This window comes from Felis catus, chromosome B1 (genome assembly GCF_018350175.1).
Source record: "Felis catus isolate Fca126 chromosome B1, F.catus_Fca126_mat1.0, whole genome shotgun sequence".
NCBI classification, from domain to species: Eukaryota; Metazoa; Chordata; class Mammalia; order Carnivora; family Felidae; genus Felis; species Felis catus.
The window spans coordinates 74,457,183-74,485,169 of NC_058371.1; the positions used below are offsets into that span (position 1 = coordinate 74,457,183).

Sequence of the window (27,987 nt, forward strand, 5' to 3'; positions counted from 1 at the left end):
CAGGCTACGAAGGAAGGGGATACGCGGCTTTCAAAATTGGAGCCAGTCAACGAAAGATGTTCCTTCCCCAGAGAACCTAATCTAGAGCCCGCGTCAGACAAGGCAGCCGAGGGTCCGGCAACCTCTTTCCCGGGCTCTGCCTCTCCCGCCCCGTACATCTGTGTTCCCCGTCCCCACTCCCAGAGCACAGGCAGTACCTAGTGACAGCAGCTATTACATAGACTGTATGAATGAGACAGCAGTTCCTGAGAAGCTCTCTCTGGGCTCCTTTAAGTGCACACGTGTGAAAATGTTCAGTGTGGTCTGTGTGTGCTAACACCATGTGTGAGTAACAAAGGGGTCTAGCAACACGAGGAAAGGACAAGAACAGTGTGGTGGCCACTCACTAAAGGATTCTGGGCACCAGTAAGAATTAAGCTACGTGTACACACAGCAACATGGGAAGATCATAAAAAATGGGGTGTAGACTGAAGAAAGAGAACAGGATCCATAGTAACGCTGTAAGTTACATAAATTAAAAATTCACATCCAAAACAATGCTATGAATTTTACAAGGAGATGTCTATATATAGACATATAGATACACACACATCTGCACACATCTAAGAACGGATATCAAGTACGTTATGGTGGGTGCCTGCTGAGGACAGACGGATCGAAAGTGGAGAGTAGAGAGAAAGGAAAACAAGGATTTCCAGCATGAAAGGGCTTTGCACACACTGATGATAATTGTGCGCCAAGAACTGAGTGGGGTCAGCTTTCTTCTCCGTTCCTGTGGTCCATCACAGAACAAGACGGTACAATCCCAACCGACCCATCAACCAGTAAGACCCTGACGGAGGACACTTTACGCGGGCATAGTAATTTCGTTCCATTTTTCTCAGGGGTCATGGAATTATTCCAACCCAATTCCCCACTTTAGGGTTTGGGAACCCAAGGCCCAGAGAGGACATGTGAGTTGCTCTATTGCACAGCTGTCTGGTGGCAAGATAAAGACAGATGCAGATTCGAGCCCCTGGCCAGTACTCTGGGTCCTACCGTCTGTCTGCTTGCATTTTCTGACCACTCAACCCAATCTCCCCACAGTGTTTGTTTAAAAGGCTTGGCCATGTTTATCTTACCACATGGGCGCCCGGTCTGAAGTCATGTACTGGTGTTAACTGGCCTTTCCTGAGTAGAGTTCAAGGTGAAAACCTCACTGGGAGCTGGGAAGCTCAGGTTCTATTTTACGTCACTGTTTAGTGGTTTTTTTTGTTTGGTTTGGTTTTTTGGTTTTTTTTCTTTTTTCTCTTTCCAGGACAACTGCCTCACAGCACAGATGAGCTCACTGACTCACTTGGGCAGGTAAGTGCAGAACCTGGACAGGGCTTTATTGAGAGCGCATCGTGTTTGCAGGAAGTGATATCACTGTGGTGCGGAGGGCAGAGGAGTGTCTTTAAAGGACTCATCTTTCCCACAGCCCACTCAGCCTTGGCCCTGCCCATGGCGTGTCCAGAAGCCCCTGCACAACGTGGGTACGATGTGTTGATGTCAACAAGTTTTGCTGGAACCCACAGACCCATAAAACTGCTAACGAGAAAATTGAACAAGGTGTGAACGTGGGCGGTTGGTGAAGGTTTATGACAGTAACTTTCTGAGAGAGGGAATGGACAATAGGTCTCTGAGAGCCTCTCGAAGGAGCGGCCTTTCAGCTGGGCCTATATCACTAACACTCCCAAATCCTGCATGGCCTGGTTTCTAATTATTAAAGCATAACAGATGCACACAGGCGGAACTGCGCATATTCTAAGGATGACTTTTCACCAGTTCCACATACCCATATAATCAATACCTTGATCAAATTTACAGACCATTCCCAGACAGCAGAGGCCCTGCACATCCCTTTCGGGTCACTGCCCGTCCTCCAAAGGGTGGTGGACCTCGAACACGATAGGTGGGTCGTGCGTCCCCTGTTTTCACCCCATCAACATCAGGGCCGGTAGGTGCCCACACACGAGAAATCGTGTGCTGCTTGACTCCTTTTCAAGTATCCGTTCCCTTGACCCCGCTGTTCTCTAGTGAGATAGGCAGGTGACAGGATATATTCCCATCAATGGCTGCCGAGACAGAGCTGACTTGCTTAGTCATAGAGTCCTACAGTAAGTCAGCAGAAACCCGAGCTTTCAGGCAGGGCCCCTGGCTGCCTCCCAGCTTGCCCTCACCATCTGACATCCGCGGGCATCATGCCCCAGGCTGCAGCTCTTTGCTGAGCCCCCTGCGCCCTGCTGGGAGGGCACAGGTTTGGGATGTGATGTAGGTGCCTGGGACAAGCTCCTGGCTCTGACCTCCGAGAGGCCTCAAAGATGACAAACCTCAGAGCCTTAAAGACGCATTAGACCGTGGGAAAGAGCCAAACATCGGAGGCATGTGTGAAAAGCAATGGCCCAGGGTGCTCAGATCACTCACAGAATTTCTCTTTTAGAAATTCCTTTGAAGCCAGATGATAAGCCATAGTTCTCTTATCTTGTGGTTGTGTCACCTTTATGATGAAAGACGGTCAGAGGCGCCTGGGTGGCTCAGTGGGTTAAGCGTCCGACTCTTGGTTTCGGCTCAGGTCATGTGCGGTGGAGCACCCCCGTTCGGCTCTGCATTGACAGCGCAGAGCCTGCTTGGGATTCTCTCTCTCTCCCTCTGTCTCTGCCCCTCCCCTTCTCGTGGTCTCTCAAAATACATAAATAAACATTAAAAAAAAAAAGATGGTGGGGCGCCTGGGTGGCTCAGTCAGTTAAGCGGCCGACTTCGGCTCAGGTCATGATTTCGCGGTCCATCGGGCCCCGCGTCGGGCTCTGTGCTGACCACTCAGAGCCTGGAGCCTGTTTCAGATTCTGTGTCTCCCTCTCTCTCTGACCCTCTCCCATTCATGCTCTGTCTCTCTCTGTCTCAAAAATAAATAAATGTTAAAAAAAAAATTAGAAAAAAAAAAGATGGTTATAAGCACGTTTGACTACCCACCATTTTTCACATGTGTGCCCATCAGAGAACAGAGCCCCAGCCAGTTGTCACTAAACATACAGGACATATTAACAAAATGGACTTCCCTGATTATCCCAGTTACTATTTATTGAGCACCTTCTATGCACCAAGCTATACTTCCCATGCTAGTGACACCCCCAAAAGATCATTTTTCACATTTTTCCCATGTACAGAGGAGAAACTAAGACTGATGGTAAATGACTTCCCCAACGTAACCCAGTTAGGAATAGCAGAGCTGGGATTTGAACCGGGCCCATCCAGAACCATAAGCCCACACTCACCTGTCAGTCTTCATGGGTCCCTAGGAAGGCCCTGTGGGGGCCACCACAAAGACCAGCAATGGCCGGGCTCTTTGAGCCCCTTCTGAAGAGATGGGAGAGGCCGTTTGTGTAAGATGTGAGCAAATGGAGCAGAGAGGTGGGTTACAGTGTGGCACCAACATTCCCCACGCTCTCGTAAGAACCCTGTGATCAGAATCAAAGAAGGGGCACCTGGGTGGCTCAGTCGATTAAGCGTCCGACTTCAGCTCATGTCATGACCTTGCAGTTCGTGGGTTCAAGCCCCGCACCGGGCTCTGTGCTGACAGCTCAGAGCTGGAGCCTGCTTCAGATCCTGGGTCTCCCTGTCTGCCCCTCCCCAACTCACACTTGGTCTCTCTCTCAAAAAAAAAAAAAAAAAAAAAGCACACACACACACACACACACACACAAGACTCAAAGAACATGAGCCCTGATGAGAACTTGGAGGGCTGGGGGCCTCACCTCCTTTAGAGGAATGAGGAACAGACATTTAGAGAGGGGATATATAACCGGCTCAGGGTCACCTAAAGCGGGATGAGGGGGCCTCATGAATTCCAGGCCTCTGCTCTTTCCTCAAGGTCTGGTGGTCTTCTTTTTCCCAGTGTCCTCGAATGCTGGGACACTGGATGTCTTTCCCCTTTTTGTCTTGCCTTTCCGGCAGCCAGGGTGGCAGGTTTTATGTGGGTGGAGGACATACCCGCCCAGGTGGCCATAGGGCAGCCGGGGATCCTACGAGTCAGAAAGGAGTGTGCTGGGCTGGGGAGAGACAGCCTCCCGTCCCTCACACTTGCACTAGGCTTTGCTGACTTGAAGGAGACTCCAGGCACAGTGTGTTCCCTGGCCTTTCCCTGAACCAACACCTGCCTGCTGTGATGTGGAGAGCACCCCCCACCCCTCCATGTGAGCACTGGGCAAACGTTTTCCCAGAGAAGGGACGCCAGGAGTCCCAGGTGGGAGGGAATCCCCTGAAGACTTTGGCCTCAAGGATGAAGTCATGGGCCTTGGAAGCTAATGCATTTTATAGATCCAATAAATTGGATACAGGCTGGCTATTGAGGGACTGTCACGTGTCATGAAGCCCTGCCTTGCTTACTCTGCTGGAGGAGGAAGCAGAAACAGAGGCACAGCTGGGTTTAGTGACCTGCCCAAGGTCACCCAGCCAGATAGGGACAGAGTCCAGGTGAGACCGCCTGCCGGCCTTCCTGTCTGATGCACGTGGGTCTCTAAAGCCTTCTTGGTGAGACAGCCACCTCACTGGAGGCCCTGAGAAGTTGCCAGGTGTGGGTTCTGACCTAGAACGGTGATAATGGCAAACACGTAGACTGTCTTCACATATTACGCTATTTAAGACTTTCAGCTGTTCTGAAGCTGAGACTTCAGATTCATAAGACAATGATTCTCAAGCATACACGCTAAGCAATTTGCCCAAGGGCACACACGTATTAAGCCGCAGACCAGGCAGTGTCCCAGCTGTCAGTGGAGGGCAGGCACCCAGCCATGTCCGTCTCCCCGACATTCCCAGAAATCATCTAGGGCCCTTTTGCAAGTCAAGGATGCGGGGGCCATGTTTGAAAAGCCCAGTAGCTGCTTCTGTCTGCTCTCAGTGCCCGAGGGTGTGGCTTCAGGGTGTCCAGGGCCGATGCAGGGAGCCCTGCCACGGGGCTTTGGCCCACCTTGAGGGAGTTGCCTTCCAAAAGGCCTGAGAGTTGGCGGGATGGCCATGAGGTTCCCGTTCCTCTCAATGTCAAGCATAGACCTAATGCCCGAGGCACTCAACACTGTCTTTATCTTTGTTTTGGTTGTCCCTTTTCTGGCATCCAACCCTCTTCTTCCAGACGCCAGCTGTACCCTCTGTGGGGCCTTCAGCTAGGAGCCCCAGGAACCACACCTTGACCTATCCAAACCAAGCCCAGGCAGGCGCAGAGACCTGTCAGTGAGGGAGGGGCCCTGGGCAGTGCTACTCGTAGGTACCTGAATGTTCTCCTTCCCCTTTCAATTCCAGCCCACACTTGCTGAGCACCTACTTAGTGCCAGTCACTGGCTGGGTCTTGGAGGGCTCCACGGATGACCCCCACGCACTACACACACACACACACACACACACACACACACCCCAAGGAGGTCACAGCCTCATTCAGTAGTCAAACAAACATGGTCGCCTGTTTTCCAAGACAGGTAGGAATTGGTGTTATAATCCCAAGTACTCTGAGACATCCGGGGAGGGAAAGATCAATTTCCAAAGTGAGGGGTCAGAGGAGAGTTGACAGAGGGAAAGATGTATTCCATCTGGATTTGGAAGAGGCTGGGTTTCTGAGGAGTCACTGAGCAACATGAACCTGGGCACCCTGATTTAGAGACCCTGTGAGACACAGAGCTTTCCAGAACCACAAACTTTTATTTAACTCCCATTGAGAATCTGTCATAAGGTGACTGCCCTTGTACCCCAGGACCCCTCCAAATGGACAAATCCAAGAGGAATAAACAGATGTTGCCTATGGCCCTACACCCAGGAGACATTCAGTAAGTTCTTTTTGGCAATAAGGAAGGATGACTGTCATGAAGCTTCTTCCCATGACCTAGTCAGGTACAGCTGGGCCTCCCAGGAGGTGACCCCTGCAAGGGAAAAGTGGCCTTAGGTGTCACTGGTTCCACTCAGCAACTGAGTCTGGAGCAGTCATTTCACAGATTCAAAGTCTTCCAAGCGGAAGGGACTTGGAGGGCCTCCGGCCCAGGGAGACAGACATGCAGCTTTGGCATGAACTCCTCTTACACCTGAAGGTTTATCTCTATTCTGTTTGGGAACAACACAGAATGAGATTAATCCCACTACCAGGTTCTTATTATCCTTTTTCAGTTTGTTGTTGTTGTTGTTGTTGTTGTTTGAGAGAAAGAGACACAGAGAGAGTGGGGGGGGAGGGGCAGGGAGAGAGAGGGAGACACAGAATCTGAAGCAGGCTCCAGCCATCCGTCTCGGTGGCTCATCGTCGGGCATGGTGCCCAACCCTCGGCTGTCCCGGTCATTCTTCTCTGTCACACTCCAGCTCATCAAGGTTCCTCCTGAAGGGTGTGCCAGGGCTGGGGACAGTGCCCAGATGTGGACTGACGAGCTGGACCTCATGCTGGGGGCCGTCATTCCATGAACGTGGACAGAGATGGGGCGGTGGGTAGCCATAGGAGGCCACTGCCTCACACACTCCCCTTCCATCTCTCCTAGAAGGAATTCCTCCCCCGAAACGTGGGAATGACAAGCTTCACTGGATCACGGGGACGACAGCAAAGCTGTGAGCTGCTGGGGAGAAAAAGAACTAGCTAGACTTCAACCCATTATGAGCTGGTTGAGCAAAACAGGGGCTTGGCAAAGGGCCGAGAGGATCAGGCAACTTAGCCCGGTGCTTATCTAGTGACTTATTTTCATTACACTGGAGTCAAATCTGAACTTAGGAGGAGGAGGCCCTGTGGGGGTGGGGAGGTGATTTTACTATCTGTCTCTCAGCAGTGGCAAGAAGCCCGCCCTGTGGGCAGCCCACCTCTTCTCTCTCCTCCCTGGGGATGAGTCAGCAGGTGGGAAGCACTGGTGCCCTGGGAAAGAAGCAAGGAGAGCCGACCAGCGAAGCTGACGTCTCCACTCAGCCACAGCTGAATGGAGGCACTGTTCTTTCTGTTGGGGCAACTTCCAACACCGAACCACCGTTTTAATCCAAATATTGCTCGAACTGCTCTGATTGCATCTGCCCAAACTGGTAAAGCGGCTGTCCCTGCAAGTGGCAAGACTGTCCAGATTCTCCCAGCAAGTGTCTTGGTCTGATGGGGAGCTGTTTATAGCAAGAAGTGGAGACGGGCGGGCGAACTGTTCCGTACTGCTTTGGAAGGAACCGGGGCCCAGTCCTCCTTCCAGGGAGAGATTCCACACTCTAAAGCGTGGTGGGGGGCTACCTTCTGACGTCCCTTCTTCTGCTTGCTTTCTGGACACTGCACAAGTGCACTGTGCTCCCATCCGGGCACTGAGTCAGCACCCTGGAGAGCTGCGCCCCACCCCCTTCCTAACCGGTGAGGTCAGCACAGATGCTGGCCTGTCTGGCCCTAGCACACAGCGAGAAGGAACTGCAGCCACCGGGCAAAACCCCCAAGAGCTGAGCTGAAGTGACGGTCACGAAGGCTGTGGAAAGCTCCAGAACTCAAGAGGCCCGGGTGACAGGGTTCCAGAGAGCATGTCTGCTGACAAAAATCTCACTGTGGGCACTCATGTGGGCGTGGCATTGCTCAGTGTGCATTAGCAAATTGCTTTACAGACACTGAATTATAATCTTCCTAAAGAGCAGCCATTGCAAGACTTGAGTGAGGTATCACTTCCCATGTTCCTCTGGAGCCACAGTTCCAGAGGCTCTGACGTTGCGTCACTGAGAGAGAGCTCCAGACTCAAAGGAGTGGCCGAGCGTATGCTCGAAGGTGCCTCTGTCTTAAGATCCAAATTAGAACAACCCCTCCGGATCCTATGACAAGGCAGCTCTCCTCCTAACCGGGCGCTGAGCTCAGAATACATTTTCTGCATCACTTGCCCAGGAGAAAAGCACCTGCCCTGCCTGACAGAGGCCGGGAGAGGGGCCCGGCCCAGCGAACAACTCATCAGCCTCTAACCAGGACCCCCAGTCTCTGGCCTCTGTCCAGCCCACTGGTTCTCAACAGCAGGGTGAAACATGGATCGCTGGGGAGTTAAAATGCAACTTTGGGGGCCCCACCAGAGAGATTCTGACTTGGTATAGGTCTGGGGTGGGACCGGGAATCACTCACCAGCCCCAGGTGATTCTGTTGCACCTGGGACTCCACACTGTGGGACAGCGTGTGTCAGTGGCCACTCTGATATTGTCAGCGGGGCTCACCATCTGCAGCAGACATCCGGCCCTCACTGAAATGATTCACTTGCCCAGTTGACCCACTGTCCCTGGCCACACAGGCAGCCTCCCCACAATCTCTGCCATCTTCTCATTGGTTACCAGGAGGCAAGGGAGCAGGACTGAACTCAGCCTCCCTTCTGGGAAACTGAAAAAGCAGAAGGTGAACACGTTTCTGATGAGCCGGTGCTCTCAGAAGAACAAACGAAAGGTAGTCTCTGACACAGAAATGGCACATATTTACTGGCGTTGGCCTGGGGGATGGGAGCCTCTGTGTCTGACCTCCAGAGCGGAGAGGACTTTTTTTCTGCAACAATGGAGAGTGAACGTTACTGGTGCCCTCACGTTCCTGTGCCTTAACCTCTGCTTGCTGCCATGAAGTTGGAGAGGGATGTTTCTGGCACCCTGGCATTTTCCTGTAGGAACTCTGCGACAAGTGAGGTCTCCTGTATAGAGATGTCGATGCCCTGGTCCACCCATGGATGAGTTCAGTAGGTTTTTCATGGGCTGGCCTACAAACCTGCCTATAATGCATGACACAGCTGCTCTGGGAAAGTGCATTCTCAACTCATCTAATTGCAAGCAGACACGGGGAAAACATTGGCCTATGACTCAGCCCTTGAATGTTTCCAGGGAGGCTGGGGGCAAACTCCAGGCGTGATTCCAAAGGCCTGGCATGAATGCATCAATAGGGACCTCAAGCAGATCTTCTTTGAAGGACCAGGCACCTTTGTCCCACAGGCCGATGGTCAGGCTGTGCCAGGCTCCTGGTGGGCCCTGGGTCAAGAGCCAATGAATGACTAGACTTTGAGTGCTGCCCATGGCTTTGACCTCTCCTGTAGTGGGGTCCTACCTACCAACCAGGAAGCCAAAAGCTTCACTGCAGAGCTGTGGCCTGGAAGACAGAAAAGCCATTTTCTTCACCTACAAGAATGTTACTTTTGTCTTCACCGAGGTGATCCAATGAGCCCTAGGACACTTTACTGGAAGATATTTGCAGATGAAAAACTTCCCAGGTAGAGCCTGCTCTGGGTTATTTTCAACCCTGCCACAGATTCAGTCCAAGCTCTGCATGGTTACCCCACAGACGCTGAGTAGAAAGTGACTCTGCTGACCCACCGTCCTCCGTGTTTTTGTGTGTTCGTGACCCAAATAAATTTTTTTAAGAAATTCACTATTTTATTTTATATTTTTAGACAGAGAGAGACAGAGAGTGAGCAGGGGTGGGACAGGGACAGAAAGGGAGAGAAAGAATCCCAAGCAGGCTCTGTCAGCACAGAGTCCGATGAGGGGCTTGACCCTACGAACCTTGAGGTCATGACCTGAGCCAAAATCAAGAGTCAGACGTCGGTGCCCGGGTGGCTCAGTGGATTAAGCTTCTGATTTCGGCTTAGGTCATAATCTCATGGTTTGTGAGTTCGCACCCCACATCCGGTTCTCTGCGGTCAGCAGAGCCTACTTCAGATTCTCTCTCTCCCTCTCTCTTTGCTCCCCACCTGTGTTTTTCTCTCTCTCTCAGAAATAAACATAAAAACATAAAAAGAGTCAGACACTTGACCGACTGAGTCAGCCATGTGCCCCATGGCCCAAATAATTTTCGAGAGCACTTAATGAGTTATGAGATGCAATGTTCCTTATTCTAATTTGGTTTATACATTGATGCTTATTTGTGTTTGAGGACACATACCAAAAAACCCAACCAACCAAACAAAAAACTGCTTTTTTGTTGTTGTTGGGGGGCAGGACTGGAGCATGAATCAAAAGTATAAGAATTGAGGGCTGTCTAGCTGGCTCAGTCAGTAGAGGATGTGACTCGAGGTTGCAAGTTTGAGTCCCACGTTGGGCGTAAAGCTTACATCATTGCCAGATGGGAGCAGGCAGGCTATTGCACCCTTAGAGGCAGAAGTTGGTGAATTTGTTCACCTTGCAGGGATGAATTAATAGTTCCACCAAACTATTCTGGAGCGTCCCACCATAATACACAAATAAGCAGAATCTTGAATGAACAATTAGGAACTGTGGCCCCATTAAACTCAACATGTATCTTCAGGAGGACTGGAACACAGGTTCCTTTTGAAAGTCATAAAATAAAAGGGTTAAGACTACTTGAGACCCACTGTGCAAATGAAGTCTTTTTTTGATGTCAGTAACCCCTGGTACAATAGGTTGAAGGTACAGGAAGGGGTCCAGTGGCCCAACCAGCTTGTAACAGGCAGAACCAGGCTCTCAGAGTTCATGGGGGCAGACAGCAACTCACAAGGACATCATCTACTCATCTATCTCTCAGTGCCTGACCCAGGGATCAACCTGTAAACCGTTTCAGATAAAGCGCAAGAGCAGCCAGGACTAAAACTTGACATGAACCCCTGAGGTATGAGGTGCACCTTCTGAACAATTCCCCTCTCTTCTCAAATAAGCACCAGCACTGCATTTCAAATAAAGCCGTACCTCCCTCCCTCTCTGCTCATTCCTAAGGCAGCCGCAGAAGTGAGCTGTGATTTCCCAATAGTGTCCTGAGCCAAAATGCATGAGGACACATAGGAGCAGATCCAGACTTGCTGGCCCCACAGAGATTACACAAAGCTTGGCCCAAAACATGGAACAATGTGAGCATATATGAGGTGCTGAACATTCCATCGACGGCCTGCGTGTCAGATGCAGTGCTTGCATTCCCACGGGTCTGGCACAAGGCCTGCTTTCTAGGCCTTCAGGTAAACACAGACTCTGCTCCCGAGAAGACACCCACTAACAGCCTAATTTGGCTTTTGAGCCTTTTGAGGACAAGACTGCTGTATCTCAAAGCTGTTGCACCTCCTATATCGGGGCTTTTCTGTGTGCAGGAAATTATATACTCTTCCCCCAGGATCACACACATACACACCCATCAGCAGAGCAAGTTGAGGATAAAACACAACTCCCATAAACAGGAACTTTATTCAACTACATGTTACATAAAAGAACATATAAATGAGCCTTTAAATACATTCAGTTCATCTTAAACAAATTTATATAGAAATTTATTTACATTTCTGCATTAGATACTTAAATTATTTTTCAAAGCTTACTACCAATAAAAGGTAATAGAATGATCACCTGCTCACACAGATGCATACACATAGGGTCCACAGGGCTAAGTAAAATGCCGCTTCTCAAGAAACTCAGCTTATTAGATTTCAAAGCAACAACACATTCTGAAGGTGCTTTATTTTAAGCAGGCCTTTGACGTTGAGGCCTCTGCTATGGAGGTGCTGGGGGTTGGTTTGGAGAAGCTGGTCCTGGGGCAGGTGGGTCCTTGGTTGTTGATAATAATAGCTCCCTCTTTGAGCTAAGGGACCTTTAGAAGCCATCACTGAAGCCGTGCCCCGACTTCCGTAGACTGGGAAACAGAGGCTTAGGGAGAGGGAGTGATTTGCCAAAGTCACATAGCATCAGTGACCAAGCAGGGACTGGGACCCTGGTTCCCAGGATGCTACCTGGAGGTCCTGACCCCATCGCTATCCACAAACTTTTGATCTCTTTCGTCCTTTTCCAACCAACCATGGGCCCTGTGCCTTGAATGTTGTTATCTGCACGGTTAAATATATGATTTCTTAGGCTTTTTGAGATGGTGAAAAACACTATAGGATTCCCATAACCATTTTGTGGGGCCCGTGAAATACGTACTCAAGGCTATTTTTGTAAGAGATTTTGCGGTCAGGTGCCTTACTTCTTCAATCGTAAAATTTACCTTTTCAATTTGGCTGACTTAGGGAAGCTCAGTTTCCAATTAATTTGGATGAAAGGCAACATTCTACAGGAGGAAGATTGTAACATCAACCATGTGGATTCGCTGAAATCCATTTACCACTGTTGGATCTACACCAAGGTGTCACTACAATTTCAATAAATGACCAAAAGTGAAAAAGAGTGGGGGGTGACTTTAAAATAACAAGAAAGTTTCCAGAATTGCTTCATTTCCTAATTAGCCTCAAAAGGAAGTAGTGAAATGGGCAGTGAGTAGAAACAGTACACGTTTTCTCCCTTTTGAATAAAGCCTTTTTTTCCCAAAAATTTCCTGATGATATAAATTCTCCTGAAAGTAGTTTCTCTTTTTTTTTTCTTTTTTGTTTTTAGTTTTTTTTTTGTTTTTGGTTTTTGGTTTAAAAAAATTTGTTTTTTCTCAGGACTTAAAAACCATTGTACCACAAAGAACAGACATCGACATTAAGAAGCATCATCAGTGGCATAAATAATACGCACAGACCCTCCCGGCTTTGTGTTGCATTCGCAAGAGAAGGAAGGGCTGGCTGCAGGCAGAGAGAAAAGGGAGGGACAAGACTGGGAGACAGAAGGGTTTGTTTTTCCCTGTAACTAGAGCGATCCCAGGTCATAGCAGCCTTCACTCGGTTTTATAACAGATACACAAATGGGAAAACACAGAAGGGGCAGGTGTGCTCAGCCAAACAGCCCCTCAATGCCTTTCCATTAAAATATGGCACTTCTAAGTTCCGGAAGATCCAGCATTTCTCCCAGGGGCTGCACCCTGTCTGCAGGGAAGGCGCTGCCCATGGTGCCTGTCCTGAGCACATGGGAGCATCCGATTTCCACGCATCAGTCTCACTTTCCCTCCTGCTCACAAGCAAACCCTCAAGCGAAGTCACACACAGAAAGATGAGCAACACAGAGAGCCTTCGAGGAGACGGTGCCAATCACAGAGCACCCAGGGCCTGCAGAGAAGTCCAGTTGCCAGCAATGGACGGTGTGTGGGCAGGTGGAACCCTGAGGCCAGGGAACACAGGAAAATGAAAATGTCTTCATATTAAGGGTTTTGTCTTTTTTCCTAGGAGGCATTTCATTCTGCAAAAGGAACTAAAATATGCAGTTTTTGTAATATTCAAAAATAAGTTTGGAATAGAAAAACTGGCCAAAATTCTTTTACTCTGTACGGAAGAATGTCATCTCAGACATCTATGTTTTTCATGCGGTGTCTCCTTGGGGAGGAGTATGTGAGGTGCCGGCTGTCATGGTGCACATCCAGACGGGGGACTTTACAGCAGGAGGGGTCACAGTGGGTGGCAGTCCACCAGCCTCCCGGACCACACCTTCGGTGACATGAGCGTTAGTGGCTGGCACCAGGGGGTGACTTTATGTGAACAGAGACATCCGGTGCTGGACTGTCACAGGAGTCAGTCCTCACCACCTGAGCCCCCAGCAACGAGAGGACAGACACCTATCACTTTCGTAAGGGATCAAGGATTTTCCCCAGTGTGGTCGGATCTGAGTTTTTCAGTCTGAGGGAGGCCCTTTCCCCAGCCCCTCGGCCCTTTGGAGGCGTCTCTGTGTTGGCACTGGGACCCCCGGCAGACTCCGGACACTTTTTGGGGGCCCGGGCGCTACTGGCCCGCCGCAGGGTGCCGCTGTCCTTGGGGATGGCATCCTCGGGGCTACCCTTCGGCCTCGGCTGACGCTGGGAAACAGTCCGAGTGATGCCAGGAGCCTTGGCCACGGGAGGAGAATCTGTTCTCATGGACCGAGAGGAGGACGCAACTGTGTTCCGGGCAAAGCTCGGCACGGGAGGTGGGACACGGGGGACGCTGGGGGGCGGCGGGGCCTTGGGCTCCTCTTCGGGGCTCTCGGAGTTGGAGCGGCAGATCTTATTTTCCTCGGGCTTCTGTCTGGGGACGTTCCTGAGGGGCTTGGCGCTGGGCTTCTTGAACGAGCCCCTGGGCTGCAGGGGGTGCTCCTTCCCGGGCCGGACGCTGCCAGAGCTGCTGCTCCCCCTCGCCAGCTTCGGCTCCTCCGGCACGGTCACAGCCCCTGTAGAGGGCCTCCTGGGTGACACGTCCGAGGTCCCCCGCACGGAGCTCCGGCGCGACCACTGCTGCTGTGCTGGGCTGCTGGGGGTGTCCCCAGGAGGCCGCTTCCAGCCCACCGAGCTGCGGCTTGACCTGGAGATGGGCACGACTTTACGCATGCTCTCGCTCTCGGAGGCTGTCAAGGTCCGCACGGGCTTGGGCGCCGCCCCTTGGCTCCGCCTGGCACTCACTGCCTTGGAGGTCCCTTGGGACGCCTCTCTGAGGGAGCTTCTCTTTGGTGTTGTCGCATCCTTCCCTTTGGCAGGTCTGTCCCTGGGAAGGGCGTCCTTGCAGCTGGGCTCACTCTTCCCGGAGAGGGGAGCAGAAGCCTCCCCGGGGGGGCTGGAAGGAGGGTGAGAGGAGACCTGGCTGCCTGTCTCTCCAGCCCCAGAGGACAGGGAGCCATCCCCACCGCCCCCCTCCCCTGGCTCCGAGCAGTCCAGGGTCAGCGAGCAGTCGGTGGCATCCGAGATGTAGAACAAAGGGCCGGGGTCTTTGCTCTCAGGGTCGCTGCTGCCTACAGATACCAGAGCCTCACCACTAGGTTGGTCGGGGACAGATCCGTCATTCCCCTGCAGGGCTGGGCTGAGACCCCCTGGGGCACTTGAGCTCACAGGCAGCAGGCCACTGTGGCTGGCAGCGAGGGACTGCATGCTCCCATCCCCCAGAGACACGGGCTCCACGGAGCTGAAGTCATTCAGGGTCAGCCGGGGCACCTCCTCTGGGCCCTTGGGTCCCTGGAGGTCGAACTGAGCCAGTCCTGTCACCAGCTCATGCTCCTTAATCCCCAGAGCCAATGGTGAGAGCGGAGGGGACCGGGCGGGAGCCAGGCCCATGGGCTCGCTGTTCCTCTTTTGGAGGATGCCCACCCCACTGCGCCGAGCTCGAGGGAAGAGGGGCGCAGGGTCCTCGGGTCGGGGGACTGGGAGCTGGCTCTGCCAAGATGAGGGTGGCTCAGGGGCCTCCTCCTGGCTCTGTGAGGCCTGAGGTCTGCGTGCGTGGCTGGGGTCCTGGGCCCTCGGGCCCCCAGGCTCCATCCAGGCCAGTGTGGGCCGGGCTTGCCGGGGGCTGCTCCGGGGCAAGCTGTTAAACTTGCTGGGCTCCTCGGGGCTGCCGGTGGAACTCTCCAGGAAGGTCAGCAGCTCCCGGTCAGCAAAGGCGCCCAGGGAAAGGCGAGAGCGGCGGGCGTTAGGAGGTCGGTAGGAAGGGCTGACGGGCCTGGGCTGCAGGAAGGGGGGCAGGTCCTCTGTGCCCTTCTTGGTCAGCAGCTCCACATCATTCTCACTGCTGCTCCGGCAGAAGCCCCCGAGCTCCCCAGCTGCCCAGGAGCGACGCTTCTGCTCCCGCTCCTTCAGCCGCTGCAGCTGTCTCAGCTCCTGCACCGCCCGGTCCTGGTTGTCCTGAACGAGGGGTGGAGAGAAGCCCCAAGACGCGTGAGACGTGTGGAACGTGTGTGCAACTCCAGAGCCACCTGCCCCAAGACTCCAGTGAGATATACACGCAGGGAGGAGAGCCCAGCGTAAGCTTCACCAAGAGAGATACTGGTGTTTGCACCTGTGTGGGTGTGGACAGGGCTAGTTCTCCCAAAGCTGCGTGGGGGTGGCCCCACCAATCTAAGCTTATCGTCCCTGGGCCCAACTTGCAGCTTTCCAGTCAAGGCACTGTCCTCTAAATGTAGGCTGTGATTCCACACATGCCTGCCACCTCATTTCCAAGGGAACCCAACTTGGCTTCTCAGCAGGGCAAGATGGAAAGGACTTCCAGGGAAGGGGGAGTTAAGCAATGGCGGAGAGGAAAAAAAGGAGTCAGAGATCAAACCTCCCTGGGGCATCTGTGTTGACTGCATCTACACACACACGAGCAGCACATTCTACTTAACGCTTTGGATGCATAAATGTATACGCTAGATATTAAGAGATGCCTTTCAAATCTCTGTTCCCTGAATGCTCTTCAGTAAAGAACACCAGAGAGGTCATGTTGGCTCTGTCCCTCATGCTCCACCCCCTTCCACAATCAGACAAGATGATTTGCTTTATAAATCCTTCGATTACCCTTCACCCAGCTCCGAGTACCCAGGCCTCACCCCAGCAAAACTGAACCAGAACAAATGTATATGCTAAAGCACATTTTACCAGCTGGCTGTGCACTTTAAATATATTTGTATCACCTAAATACATCTGTATCGTTGCAGCCCAGTCCTCTCCGCTCCCGCCATTGGCTCTGGGGATTAAGGAGCATGATCTGGTGACAGGACTGGCTCAGTTCGACCTCCAGGGACCCAAGGGCCCAGAGGAGGTGCCCTGGCTGACCCTGGATGACCTCAGCTCCGTGGAGCCTGTGTCTCTGGGGAATGGGAGCATGCAGTCCCTCGGTGCCAAGTCCCTCGGATCTCACAAGCCACGCCTGTTATTGGTAGTACTTTTTACTTGAAGATCTATTTCCTCAAATGGTGGACTTCCCCTCCAAGTTTCCTCGAAACTCTGGCTCTGGCTGGGGAGGCATGGCCCTTCCTGCAGCTCTGGTCCAGCCTCTCCAGTGTCCCAGGTCCCCCAGGCCCTCTCCCCCAAAGCTGCCTGCGGTGGGAGTGGGGCCAGGTCCTGGCGCTCAGAACAGCTGGGCGGAGAGAATCGCACAGGTGGCCTCTTGGGCCTGCAGAATTCTGACAGGGAGTGAGGGCCTCAGAAAGAGCCAATTTGGCCTCTACCACCCACCACCGCCCCCCTCTGCTGAGCTCACTGCTTGGACAAGGGAGAGGAAACGTGGCCACAGGCTCAGCCTCCTTCTCTTAGCTGGAGAGAGGAAGGAGGGGTTGAGGACTCAAGTCACTCTGGCCTACTCAGGGCTGGAGGGAAATGTGACCAGTCCCGCAAAGGAATTCAGCTATGGACAAACCTGCATTTAAATACGGGGGAGGGATAACGCGCACAAGTGTTTGGTTCCTCACCCCCACCTGAAGTAAAGGGATGTCCTTTTGTCTTTAATGGACAGATGCGAAGCTGTATTTGCAAAGCCAAGGAACCCAGAGTTTTCTGGCTCCTACACTGAACCCAGAGATGACTGGAATTGGAGGCTGAAGGGCAAGAAACGTGGCCGTATTGCTCAGACGGCAGCAGACCCCTAAGCGCTTGAGGATTTCTAAGCCTGCTCTGGCTGAGGAGGACACGGTTTCTGCGGTGCCCACTGCCTGGCAATAGCCGTGGTGCCCGAAACAGGTGAGAGAACACCTTCCAATCATCCCACCGCAACAAAGGGTTCCCCCAAAGGGGAAATTCTCTCCTGGGGAAGGGGGGGAGGGAGACACTCAGGATCTTCAAAGACACTTGTTAATATCACATCTGCCATCATAGATGAACTTTACTAACATAACGCTTTCAGGGCATCAAAGCAGGTGTTGGTGTGAGCAGCAACGTAGCGGAGGAAGCCAACGCTGGGCTCCCGGCGACCGGGAGGTGCTCGGGGCCAGGATGGCACAGACACTTCCCGATAACCCCAACTGAGAGCGTGGCAATGCTGCCTGGGCCAGACTTCCCTGAAAGCGTGGAAATGCTGACCCATCTTTCTGCCAGGGACAGAGGGCTGGGTGCGGAAAGCGAAAAACAAAAATCCAAACAACTCAGAAAACAGGGAGATGCCATCGGCCATACCTTAACCGCTTTGTTGAATTTGACACAAAAATCTCTAAAGATCTGAAGGCACTCGTCCAGTTTCATGGTTTCTTTGTCTTCACAGAAAAAGTCTATAAGGGTGTGGGCCTCGTCCTGGAGCTCTTGCTTCCAGCGCTCCAGTTCTGTCAGCTTTTCCACAGCGAACTGCGGGAAAACAAACAAGCACACGCTCAAGTCAACAGCAGTGAGGAGACTCTCTGTGCGCTGTCTAGTGCCCGGGGAAGCCGTGCTCCTGGGCTCCATTTCAAGTCGAGAAGGGAAGGTGGATTGCAAACCCAATGCACTCAGAGCCAAAAGGAAAATAATTCAACCCAAACAAAGCCCTGGGGAAGCAAGGTGAACTCCTGTGTAAAGGCCTGGAAGCAACAAATGAGCCTAAAGAGCTTTAATCTACAGAATGCCTCTGACAAAATGGTGGCCTTTAAGGCTACTGAAAAATGACGTAGGCGTAACGTTGGTTTTATTAAGGAAAACTTATTCTGTATCTGTTCTTCCTTCTAAGTGAGTCTTGGGGCGCCCGGGTGGCTCAGACGGTTGAGTGTCGTCGGACTTTGGCTCAGGTCATCATCTCATAGTTTGTGAGTTCGAGACCCACCACTGGGCTCGCTGTTGTCAGCACAGAGCCCACCTCGGATCCTCTGTCCCACCCCCTCTCTCTCTCTCTCCCTCTCTCTCTCTCAAAAATACATAAACATTAAAAAAAAAAAGGTCTGATATTGGCCAAGGGTTCACTTCAGGGTGCCAAAAGTAACTCATACTGATGAGTTATCCTGTGGAGGAGGAGTTTAAGCCTCACCTCAAGTGACCTGTATCAGGGTCAGTATCATCCCATAGGACTGGAAGCCCCTGTGCCTAGACAAATGCCCCAGCCAAGACTTCCTAACCATGGTGCTTACCCAAGTCAGCTCAGAAGCTGTGTCGACAGTACATGCTCATACCCCACCCATGCGATTCAGTACGTCTGAGGTGTAACTGCCACTGGTATTTTATTAAAACTGCAGGAGACCCCGATGAGCCCCCATGGACAGGAATTACTGCCCTATGCAAATCCTCTACACAAATCACCTCCTCCTCATTCTTCCAGGACAAAGTCTCCAGTGCCCCTATAGATTCAGGTGCCGAACACAACAAAGAAACAGAAACGAAAGAGGTTTGCTCTCCTCCAGTGAGCTCTCAGCCCTTTCAGGATGGGGACCTATCAGGCGCACGAGCACACTTCCCTGACATGTTGGGAACATTTCATGTTGAGCTGAAATGAGGAAGCAGCAGGTTAGAGGAGCCACAGCCGCATGGGGACCAAATTGCTTGGGATCACACTCAAGTCAACCTTCTTTTTCACCAGGGAACAAGGCTTATGTGAAGAAGGAATGCGTGAAGTACGTGACTTTATAAGTCACACAGATCTTGTTCTTAAAAAGGCTTCTATTTGAGACACTTCCTTTGAGTGGAAGGACCGGCTTAGGAAATGTGAAGCGATGGACTGCCCACCCTCATGGAGTGGGATCGCTGCTGAAACATGCTTGGAGAAGGAAGAGAAGTTCTGAGGAGACACGTCACCTCTCACCCACTCCCACACACTCTCCCCCATGAGAGTCTTTTCCTTACACCAAACACACTCAAGAAGTAGCAGGAAACCAAAACTATTCAGGAAACCAGATACCAGAGAAAGTAACCATCTGAGTCAGTAGCCCGAGGCAGTGTGCGCATTCGTGCTGCATTATTCTTTATGGAGAGAAGGGTATTCATGAAAAGATAAATCTTTGCCTGTCATTCTTCCACAGGGGGAAAGGTGGATTCCAGCCAAGAAAAACTCAACAGCAGAAAAATAGGACTCTTGACAAGAATCTATCTACATGGGATAGATTAGCTTAGCTCCTCCTCCCATGTCTCATCACTAGATCCTGTGGGGATCGAGAGAAAACCAGGAAGGAAAAACTTAACATGCACTGTGGTCACCCTTAGGACTTGGGAAAGTGAAACATTCCGAATGTGGGTGTGAAAAATCACCCGGCTCAGTCTTTTGCCAAGACTTAATTTTTGCAGTCAGGACCACAAATGGCCGTCCAGAGCCACTGGCCAAGTATACACTGGCCAAGTATAATGGACAAGGTATCAGTAGCCGTGCCAGGACACTCCACTTTCCGTGTCTCACTTGTTTGCTCCAGACTAAAGTTCCAAACCAATGTATTCGTTATCTCTTGCCCAGAGGGTCAAAATACTGAAAGAGATTTGCAAGACTGTGCTCTTGTCTTTGCTCAAAAAACTTCAATGTTTCCCCATGGCTAAGAGCACAAAGTCCAACGTTTTCCCTTCATGGCCTGACCCTACCCTACCTTATAAAATTAATACCTGCCCTCCCCCCATGCCATTTAAAAAGAAACTGAATATAAAAAAGAAAAATAAATAGCCGTATGAGAACATTTTATTTACAAAGATAAAAATGATTACGAGAAAGAAGCATTTAGAGACAAACAAGGTTGCCTTTAAAGAGCAGCCCAGGGGCACGGCTAAGACAGAGCTGCTTTTCATTATAAACCTTTCTGTGCTGCTATGTAGCATAAAATATTAATATTTAATGTAAGAGCCAGGGAATGAGAGATCCAGGATTCTCATCTCACTGTGGGATGGGCCTTCCCCCCCGTATTTCTGGATTTCTCTCATTTGTCTGCATGTGCTTACTGCTAAGAGCTTTCCTACCTGTTAGACCGTAATTTTTTTTTAATGTATGTTTATTTTTGAGAGAGACAGAGAGTGAGTGGGGCAGGCTCCAGGCTCCGAGCTGTCAGCACAGAGCCCGATGCGGGGCTCGAATCCCTAGACTGTGAGATCATGACCTGAGCCGAAGTTGGACGCATAACCAACTGAGTCACCCAGGTACCCCAGCTTTCCTACCTGTTAGGTATTTTATGGGAGTGTTTGCATTGTGGAGAAAAATCTGTGCACTTTAAACACAGTATTTGTTTGGTTATATCCGAAAGAAAATACATATTTAGTCATAAAAATAAACGTGCAGCAGAACCAAACAAAGTGTTCGCTGATGGGAGCTGCAACTTCCAATATTTGATGCAGCTTAATTCCCAGGAAACGAGTGAAAGCTGAGGTTGGCAGGACCTTCGGAGCACGCCGTTCCCGGCACCAAGGGTGGCTGTGCCGCACATGTGCCGCCTCGAAAGGCGCAAAGCACGGATACTGACGGTAGCATACCACTTCCCTGGAGACCAAAAGCATGCAAAGCTGCCCCTTTTTTTTAAATAAGGAAGATACGAGAAGTATGTCAGACTATGTGATTAGTGAGTCACAGTGAGCTGTCACAAACACGTCCACTCGGCTGTTTTTTGTTGATGTTATTCAGAGCAGCTCCCGACACACCCTGTGCGGCTGATGTGTTTGGGGTGTTGATAGTCACGGCTATCGTGTGTGCTCCCGCTCTCATTATAAAAACATGCCAAAACCTGGCTTGTTTCTTGAATAAAAACAAGTGAAGGGACAACAGCCCAAGTTCTCAGGTGTCTATGATTTCCGTGGAACTCCCTTCTGTTGTCCAAAAGTTGGATTAGGAGGCAAGAACTCGTACGCTGCGGTTTCGAAGCAAAACCTGAGGTGCCACGCATATGCCGTCAAGGGTCAGCACCACATGCCGATACCAGTTGGCTACAGCGCGGGGCAATGATGGACGGGGAGCAGGGGTAAAGGGAGGCCAGCCCTAAACAAACACCTTACGTGCAGACCTCATTCGACAACGCCTGCCAGAAAACCAGTGCGGCAAGGAATGGGCATTGAAATACAAAGTTCCTTCTACTGAGCTGGGGAAAAAAATATATGAACCGGAACCCGCTGCTTCCACAAACGCGTGCAGATTTAACCAGCCCTGCCGGGTGCCTGGAGCCAAAACGAGAGACGGACTCAAATCACCCACAAACCTGAAGGAAATCTTCCACCTGCTGACAAAGTTCACCATCCCGCTGAATGTTTTCCCTCAGAGATCTCGTCCTGATAAAGAGCGAGCGCAGTTCTGCCTCCGTGTTATCCAAAGATAATCTGAAAGAAGAAAGGGGAGAGAGTGGGCAGTTGGCACAGGGAAGCCATGTGTCACGCAGGCACGTCAAACGAGACCAGCCGTTGGTCAAACCTAGAAACAGAAGGGCAGAATTACCGCGATGACATTTACCACCCCTGTACTTAGACTCGGATACTTAGACTTCCCTCTGGAACCAATGCAAAAGCTCTCACTCACAGAAAGCAAGGCAGTGTAGACATTAAGGGCAATAAAGAGATACTAAGCAGACTTCATGCGGCCACAGACAGCCAGAGTAAGCACTCGGTATTTCAGAGAGAACTAACCATGCAGCTAACAATTCTGCAAAGAAATGACAGAACTGATCACAAGGCCTTTGTTACATACATCACATCAAGATTGGTAGTGCACCGAGTGATATTTTTGTCACCAGGTAAAGTGAATAGGTGATACCTAAAACCCAGTGCAATTCACTTAGCAAATTCATAAACTAGAATGCTTTCCTGCTTCTATCGCAAATGCTAACTTTTCGTCGTGCAATCACGTTTTCCACCTTCACTGGTCGTCAGCATCCATTTATGATCTGTCTGCACTTCACCAGGATACCTCATCTTCTATTTCAAAGACACAAACTTTACTGACTAGGTTTTTTTCTAAGACAGCATCTAGCTAAACTTTCCCATCTAACCAGAAATGTCAGAACAAGAATGTAATGATTATTTCTATGTACACCTCTTAGTAACATTTCTATACTAGTCAGAGGAAAAAATATTCTCACACAAGTTTCTTTCAGAAATTCAAAACCGAAACAGTTTATATCTTTTAAGATGCTCGTCCTTTGGGGGAATAATCTGAAAATCTATAAACACGAACTATGAACTATTCACAACTTTGGACCAATAATTTCCCTTTGGGAAAGACATGTAATCTGTGGTTAGATGTTCACAGTTAATAATACTGAGCCACTGGCCAATGACAGGGCTTAGCTTGAAAAGCTGCGGCTTGTGTATTTATGCATATGGTTCATGGCTCCCCTAACTAGAAACAGCCACACAGATAACAAGCAGGCAACACGAAGGGTGCCGGAGCCAGCTTGCAAGAGGCCACTGTGGGTGTTGGCATCCCCTCCCAGCTCCTCCCTCAGGAAGGCCACACGGGTGGCTTGAAATCTGCCACCGTAGCAGTATTTACACTATGGAAATCAGCAGGTGCTACAAATTAGGGCTTCTTTCTGGGAAAGTTGGTTATTGAACATTTACCACTGGATACATACATATGTGCTGTAAATTTAAAAACACGGAACTCTGGGGATCCTGGGTGGCTCAGCTGGCTGAGCGTCCGACTCTTGATTTTGGGTCAGGTTGTGATCTCACAGTTCATGAGTTGGAGCCCCACATCAGGCTCTGCACTGACGCGACAATGCGGAGCCTGCCTGGGATTCCCTCTCTCCCTCTCTCTCCACCCCTCCCGTGCTCTCTCTCAAATAAATAAACTTATAAAAAATAAAAACACGGAACTCAACATAGTACTTATACACAGATTATAGCTACATTAAAACACATATTTACACTGGGATAAGAAGCAAATTAAAGTGATGTAAACACAGCTTTATGTTCGGTAGCTACTTTCTCTGTTGAGTGACGAATTTAAATACAATCCTTTCACAACCCTTGGTATGGTTCCAACTTCTTCTAATGCAATAGAAAATCAATGTACCATGTGAGATTCTACAGGGAAACAGCCCTGGACGTTTGACTGATATATGCCAACTCCCGAGGTAACAGGCTGTGTTGTTTGAGCTCTACCTGTTGGGTGTGGAGGGATTTGAAGTCCTCAATCCATACTGTTTTTACACTGATGATATTCATCATCAGAATAGATGAATAGAAATGGCTGAAGACTGAAATGGCGTTTTTAGCTTAAAAATAAAGATTAAGTTTTCAAAACCCCCAATTTCCAAAGATGCACACACACCTCTGTAAGCAAATAAAAGGTCCGAAAATTCAACAAGACAAAACTTTTTAAAGTTATAATACCTTCACCAGTTTTCATTAAAAAATAGCTTCAAAAACTGTGAATCTTACAATTCACTTTCAGTCTTCCTTGCTTACCTAGCAGCCTCCTGAACGTGATGCAATTTTTCAGAAAAGTTTAGAAGAATGGCATCTTTCTTTTGGGCTTCCTAGAATAAAAACAGAATTCTCTCTCACTGTGTGTATAAAACTGGAAGGAAACAATTTTCCCAAGGCTTAAAGGAACCTTAAAGTTCTTGTTTTTATGCTTGGTATATTCAAAGCAATTCACTGAAACATGAACTCTGATATTCTTAACAAGATTTACCAGAACTCCCCTACTCTCAAGATATATGTAACTTCCCAGAGCAACCGATCCTGCCGTGAAATACAATTCATGTGCATGCAGAGTCAATGGAAGTGGGTGGTAGCTTAGCAGGGCCCATTGTTTCTAAGAGAATCCAATAAATCCTGCTTAAATATCACCCATACCTATGAGTGTGCCTGTATATGACCAAGATACCTTCAGCTGTTAAACCAGTTTGCAAAATGACTTTAATCAGAAGGTGCACAAGCCACGGAGGTATCTGCATTCTTCATCTGCTCAGAGGATACAAGGAAGGTAGGTATGAAGGAAGCAATCACCAACTCCGGAAACATCCCCACACGGGTACGGACCAAGTTACAGAGAGCACCTGGATACGTGGATCTAAAAGGACTGCCGGGGGAGCACCGGGTGGCTCATTTCGTTAAGCGTCTGACTCTTCATTTTGGCCTAGGTCAGGATCTTACAGTTCGTGAGACCGAGCCCCATGCTGGGCTCCGAGCTGACAGCACAGAGCCTGCTTGGAATTCTCTCCCTCTCTTTGCCCCTCCCCCCACTCACATGCTTTTCTCTCAAAAAAACCAAAACCAAAACCAAAACCAAACCAAAACAACAACAAAAACCTTTTAAATAAATAAATAAAAGAACTGCCAGAAGGCTACCTTCAAGGCACATAGGGTAAGGAAGACATTTTCTGGTTTTAATGCCCTGAAAATTAACTTTTAAATCAGCCCTGAGTTCAACATGTCCTTTGTCTTCTGAAGAATGTCATAGTAATTGTGTGTATTATTTACGGAGCGCTTACTCTGTGCCAAACACAAATCTGGCACGTTATGGAATGATCCCCTTCAACCCTGTTGGTTACCTGTTTTGCAGTATCGCTAGCCCCATGATTAGATGAAGAAATTGAGGGTCTTAATGTTTCAGTAACTTGTCTGAGGAAATACAGCTAATAAAGGACAAGTCAAATCCTAATTCCATCCTGTTCTGAAGCTCACACTAGAAACAAGCCCAGCTTCCTCCCCAGCTTAAACCTGCATCTGTGTGACAACAAAGGTGATCCAGTGAAGGAAAAACAAATCGATATAATTCGTAACTTGAGACGATTTAACAACAAAGAGGCAACTGTCTTTGGCTGACTTTCCACTTTGTAATTGGTTGTTTCGGTATCACAAAGACCCAGTCAGAAATGGAGGTGATGGACAGGGGGAAGATACCAAACCCTGTGCTCGTGGCAAGGCGAGCTGACCTATAGTTCACAGAGGGACACCGGTGGAGGTGATCTTTTTCATTGCTCTGACCCCTTCACTCTACACTTACAAATCTAGTCAACCCAACAGTGGGAATGTCTCACACCCAGGCCTCTGCTCTCCATCCGCATGGCTAGGACTCTGATTCTCAGCTCCTGCCAAGCGATCAGAGCCAACTTCTGCCAAGAGGTGCCCTATTTCTAGTTCTCTCTCCACTGCAGCCCATTCTCCATATTGCCTCATTTTCCTAAAAACAAAGCCAACCTGCTCATGCCATTATGCCGTGCATGAACTTCTGTTGGCTCCAAAACGCTACAGCATGAATCCAAATTCCCCGGCATTTAGGATGTGAACCCTTCATAATCGGCTTTTGCCAACCCTGTCCCCTGCCTCCCCCACCCCCTCCTCTTTCCTACTGTCCTACAACTCTAGGCACAGTTCAGCTCAGGAATCTGCAGAGTGCTTCTGCAAACAGAACCTTCTTAGAACCCACCACACCCTTTCCTATTTCCGTGTGATGCCCCCTTACACCTGGGAAAAACCTCCCCACCTCCGGGGACGATTCACACTCATTCTCTCTCTGAAGTCACCATTTCCACATACCTGTGCAACAAAGTGCAGAAGATTCATCCCAGGCTTGTTTGCTTTTGTGTCTGCCAATTTGAGCAAAGAAGACAGTTTAAATCCTACTGCATTGCCAGCATACCCTCCCTAAAGAAGACAAATCAAAAGAAAAAATATATACATATACCTCTGCACAGACAAATAAAGTGAGAAACGCAACATTTTAATGCTTTTGAATTTTACTTACTGCATTCATGATGTTCCCCGCCTGCAGCACCAAGTGTAATATTGAATGTAGCTCCTCACACAGCATCAGCTCTGTCAAAAAAGAACACACCACAGTCCCTTCAGCTTAAATGCACACGACAGCGACCACATCCAAGTTCAGGAGAGTCTGAAGCAAACTCTGACCCTACACTGCATACAAAAACTGGAGGAAACAAATAAAGCAGCACATGCTGTGGTAGATCTAATGCACCATTTGCTGCCGGTAATCCACGTCCTAGTGTTTACCTGGGAATCGAATAGGTATGATAGTTAAGTTTCACAAAATACTTCCATAATGAAAAGTTTCAAGTAGTGGAAAATGCAAAGGCCTTATGAAAAGCAGCATACTGTTACAGGAATAACCTTTTTCTCAGCAATTGTTTATTTTTTCCCTTTATATCCATTAGCCTTTGAGACTACATTTATAGAACCTGCAAACAGAGGGCAACATTCTGCTTAGTCGACGAGCTACAAGGAGATAAAAAATAAACAGGTTGGGATGGCATGTAAATAACTTGCAAAGCACTAACCCTCAGGGGCCAAGCACCCAGAGAATCTGTTTATTTTATTCAAAACTATACATTTCATTTGGATTGGCTTAAAGGTTAAAAAGGAGCTTCTCACTGTAATATGTTTTTAAATTAGCTCTTTATTTTTATTTATTTATTTTTTTAATGTTCATTTTAGAGAGAGAGGGGGGAAAGTGAGCAGGGGAGGGGCAGAGAGAGGAGGCAGAGAATCTGAAATGGGCTTCAAGGTGTCAGCACAGAGCCCAGTGTAGGGCTCGAACCCTTGAACCATGAGATCATGACCTGGGCCAAAGTCAGACACTTAACCGACTGAGCCACTCAAGTGCCCATTTAAATTAGTTCTTTAACAAACACAGAGGCTTTTGTACACACATCTGTGCAAATAAACAGTATTAAAAATTGTTAATGTATTTAAGAAGCTAAAAAAAAGCTTATTAAAATTACACGATATATAGAAAATAAAATGTCACCTATGATTTTTTTAAGTTCATGTTCTCCAATAAGTGTGGTATTACTTACAAAAACTTACATTTGGATCATTGCCTGTATTATTTTATCTAAGAAGGCCAGTATTTCAAGGTTAACCAGATAAGAAACGTTTCCAGCGTGCCCACAAATTTGCCTTGCTCATTATGAAAACTATTCCTCCAACTCGAGTTGAAGAGGAAGAACAACTCTTCCAACATTGCTGCGATAGCCTTGGTGTACAGGAAAAAATTTAAAAAATTTTTTAATGTTTATTTATTTTTGAAGGAGAGAGAGAGAGAGAGAGGCAGAGTGCAAGTGGGGGAGGGGCAAAGAGAGAGGGAAACACAGAGTATGATATGTGCTCCAGGCTCTGATCTGTCAGCACAGAGTCCAATGCAGGGCTCAAACCCACGAACGGCAAAGATCATGACCTGAACTGAGTTGGATGCTTAACTGACTGCGCTACCCAGGCGCCCCCAGGAAAAAATTCTAAAAGGCCTCTCTACTGAAAGAAGAAAAATTGTCCTTAATTCTTAGTCTCCTCTCTAAAATGAATACGATGGACTGAAGAGAAACATTTTATCTCAACACAGACCAGAGCAACTAAACAGGAAAATCAAATAGGAATCAACAGTTCTACTCTAAACTGATAACTAGAAATCTAGAAAACAACCAAGAGGAAATCAGGTTGGCCCTGAAAACCCTGGAAAATGTGAGGAGTAGGGAGCATCAGGGACTCCGCCTTGGAGATGAGGAGTGCCCACACACATGCGAGGCCTGCCTGCTCAGCGCCAGAAATGCCAGCAGGCCAAACCTCATCACTGTGGAGTGAGACAGCAGAGCAACTCTCAGGAGTC

At 49.4% G+C, this 27,987-nt stretch overlaps 1 protein-coding gene across 5 annotated transcripts in view; it reads right to left on the reverse strand.

The window, feature by feature from the left end:
* Positions 1-11,115: 11,115 nt before the first annotated feature.
* Positions 11,116-27,987, reverse strand: part of FHDC1 (FH2 domain containing 1) — a 42,618-nt gene continuing 25,746 nt past the window's right edge. For all 5 annotated transcript variants that reach the window (XM_045055765.1, XM_019828837.3, XM_019828838.3 and 2 more), the window contains exons 7-12: positions 26,113-26,183; positions 25,905-26,012; positions 23,826-23,896; positions 21,620-21,737; positions 17,679-17,843; positions 11,116-15,434 (exon numbers count right to left, since the gene is read on the reverse strand). In XM_045055765.1, the coding sequence (XP_044911700.1) occupies positions 13,413-15,434; positions 17,679-17,843; positions 21,620-21,737; positions 23,826-23,896; positions 25,905-26,012; positions 26,113-26,183 (2,555 nt within the window). In that variant the 3' untranslated portion in view covers positions 11,116-13,412. The remainder of the gene's footprint in view (positions 15,435-17,678; positions 17,844-21,619; positions 21,738-23,825; positions 23,897-25,904; positions 26,013-26,112; positions 26,184-27,987) is intronic.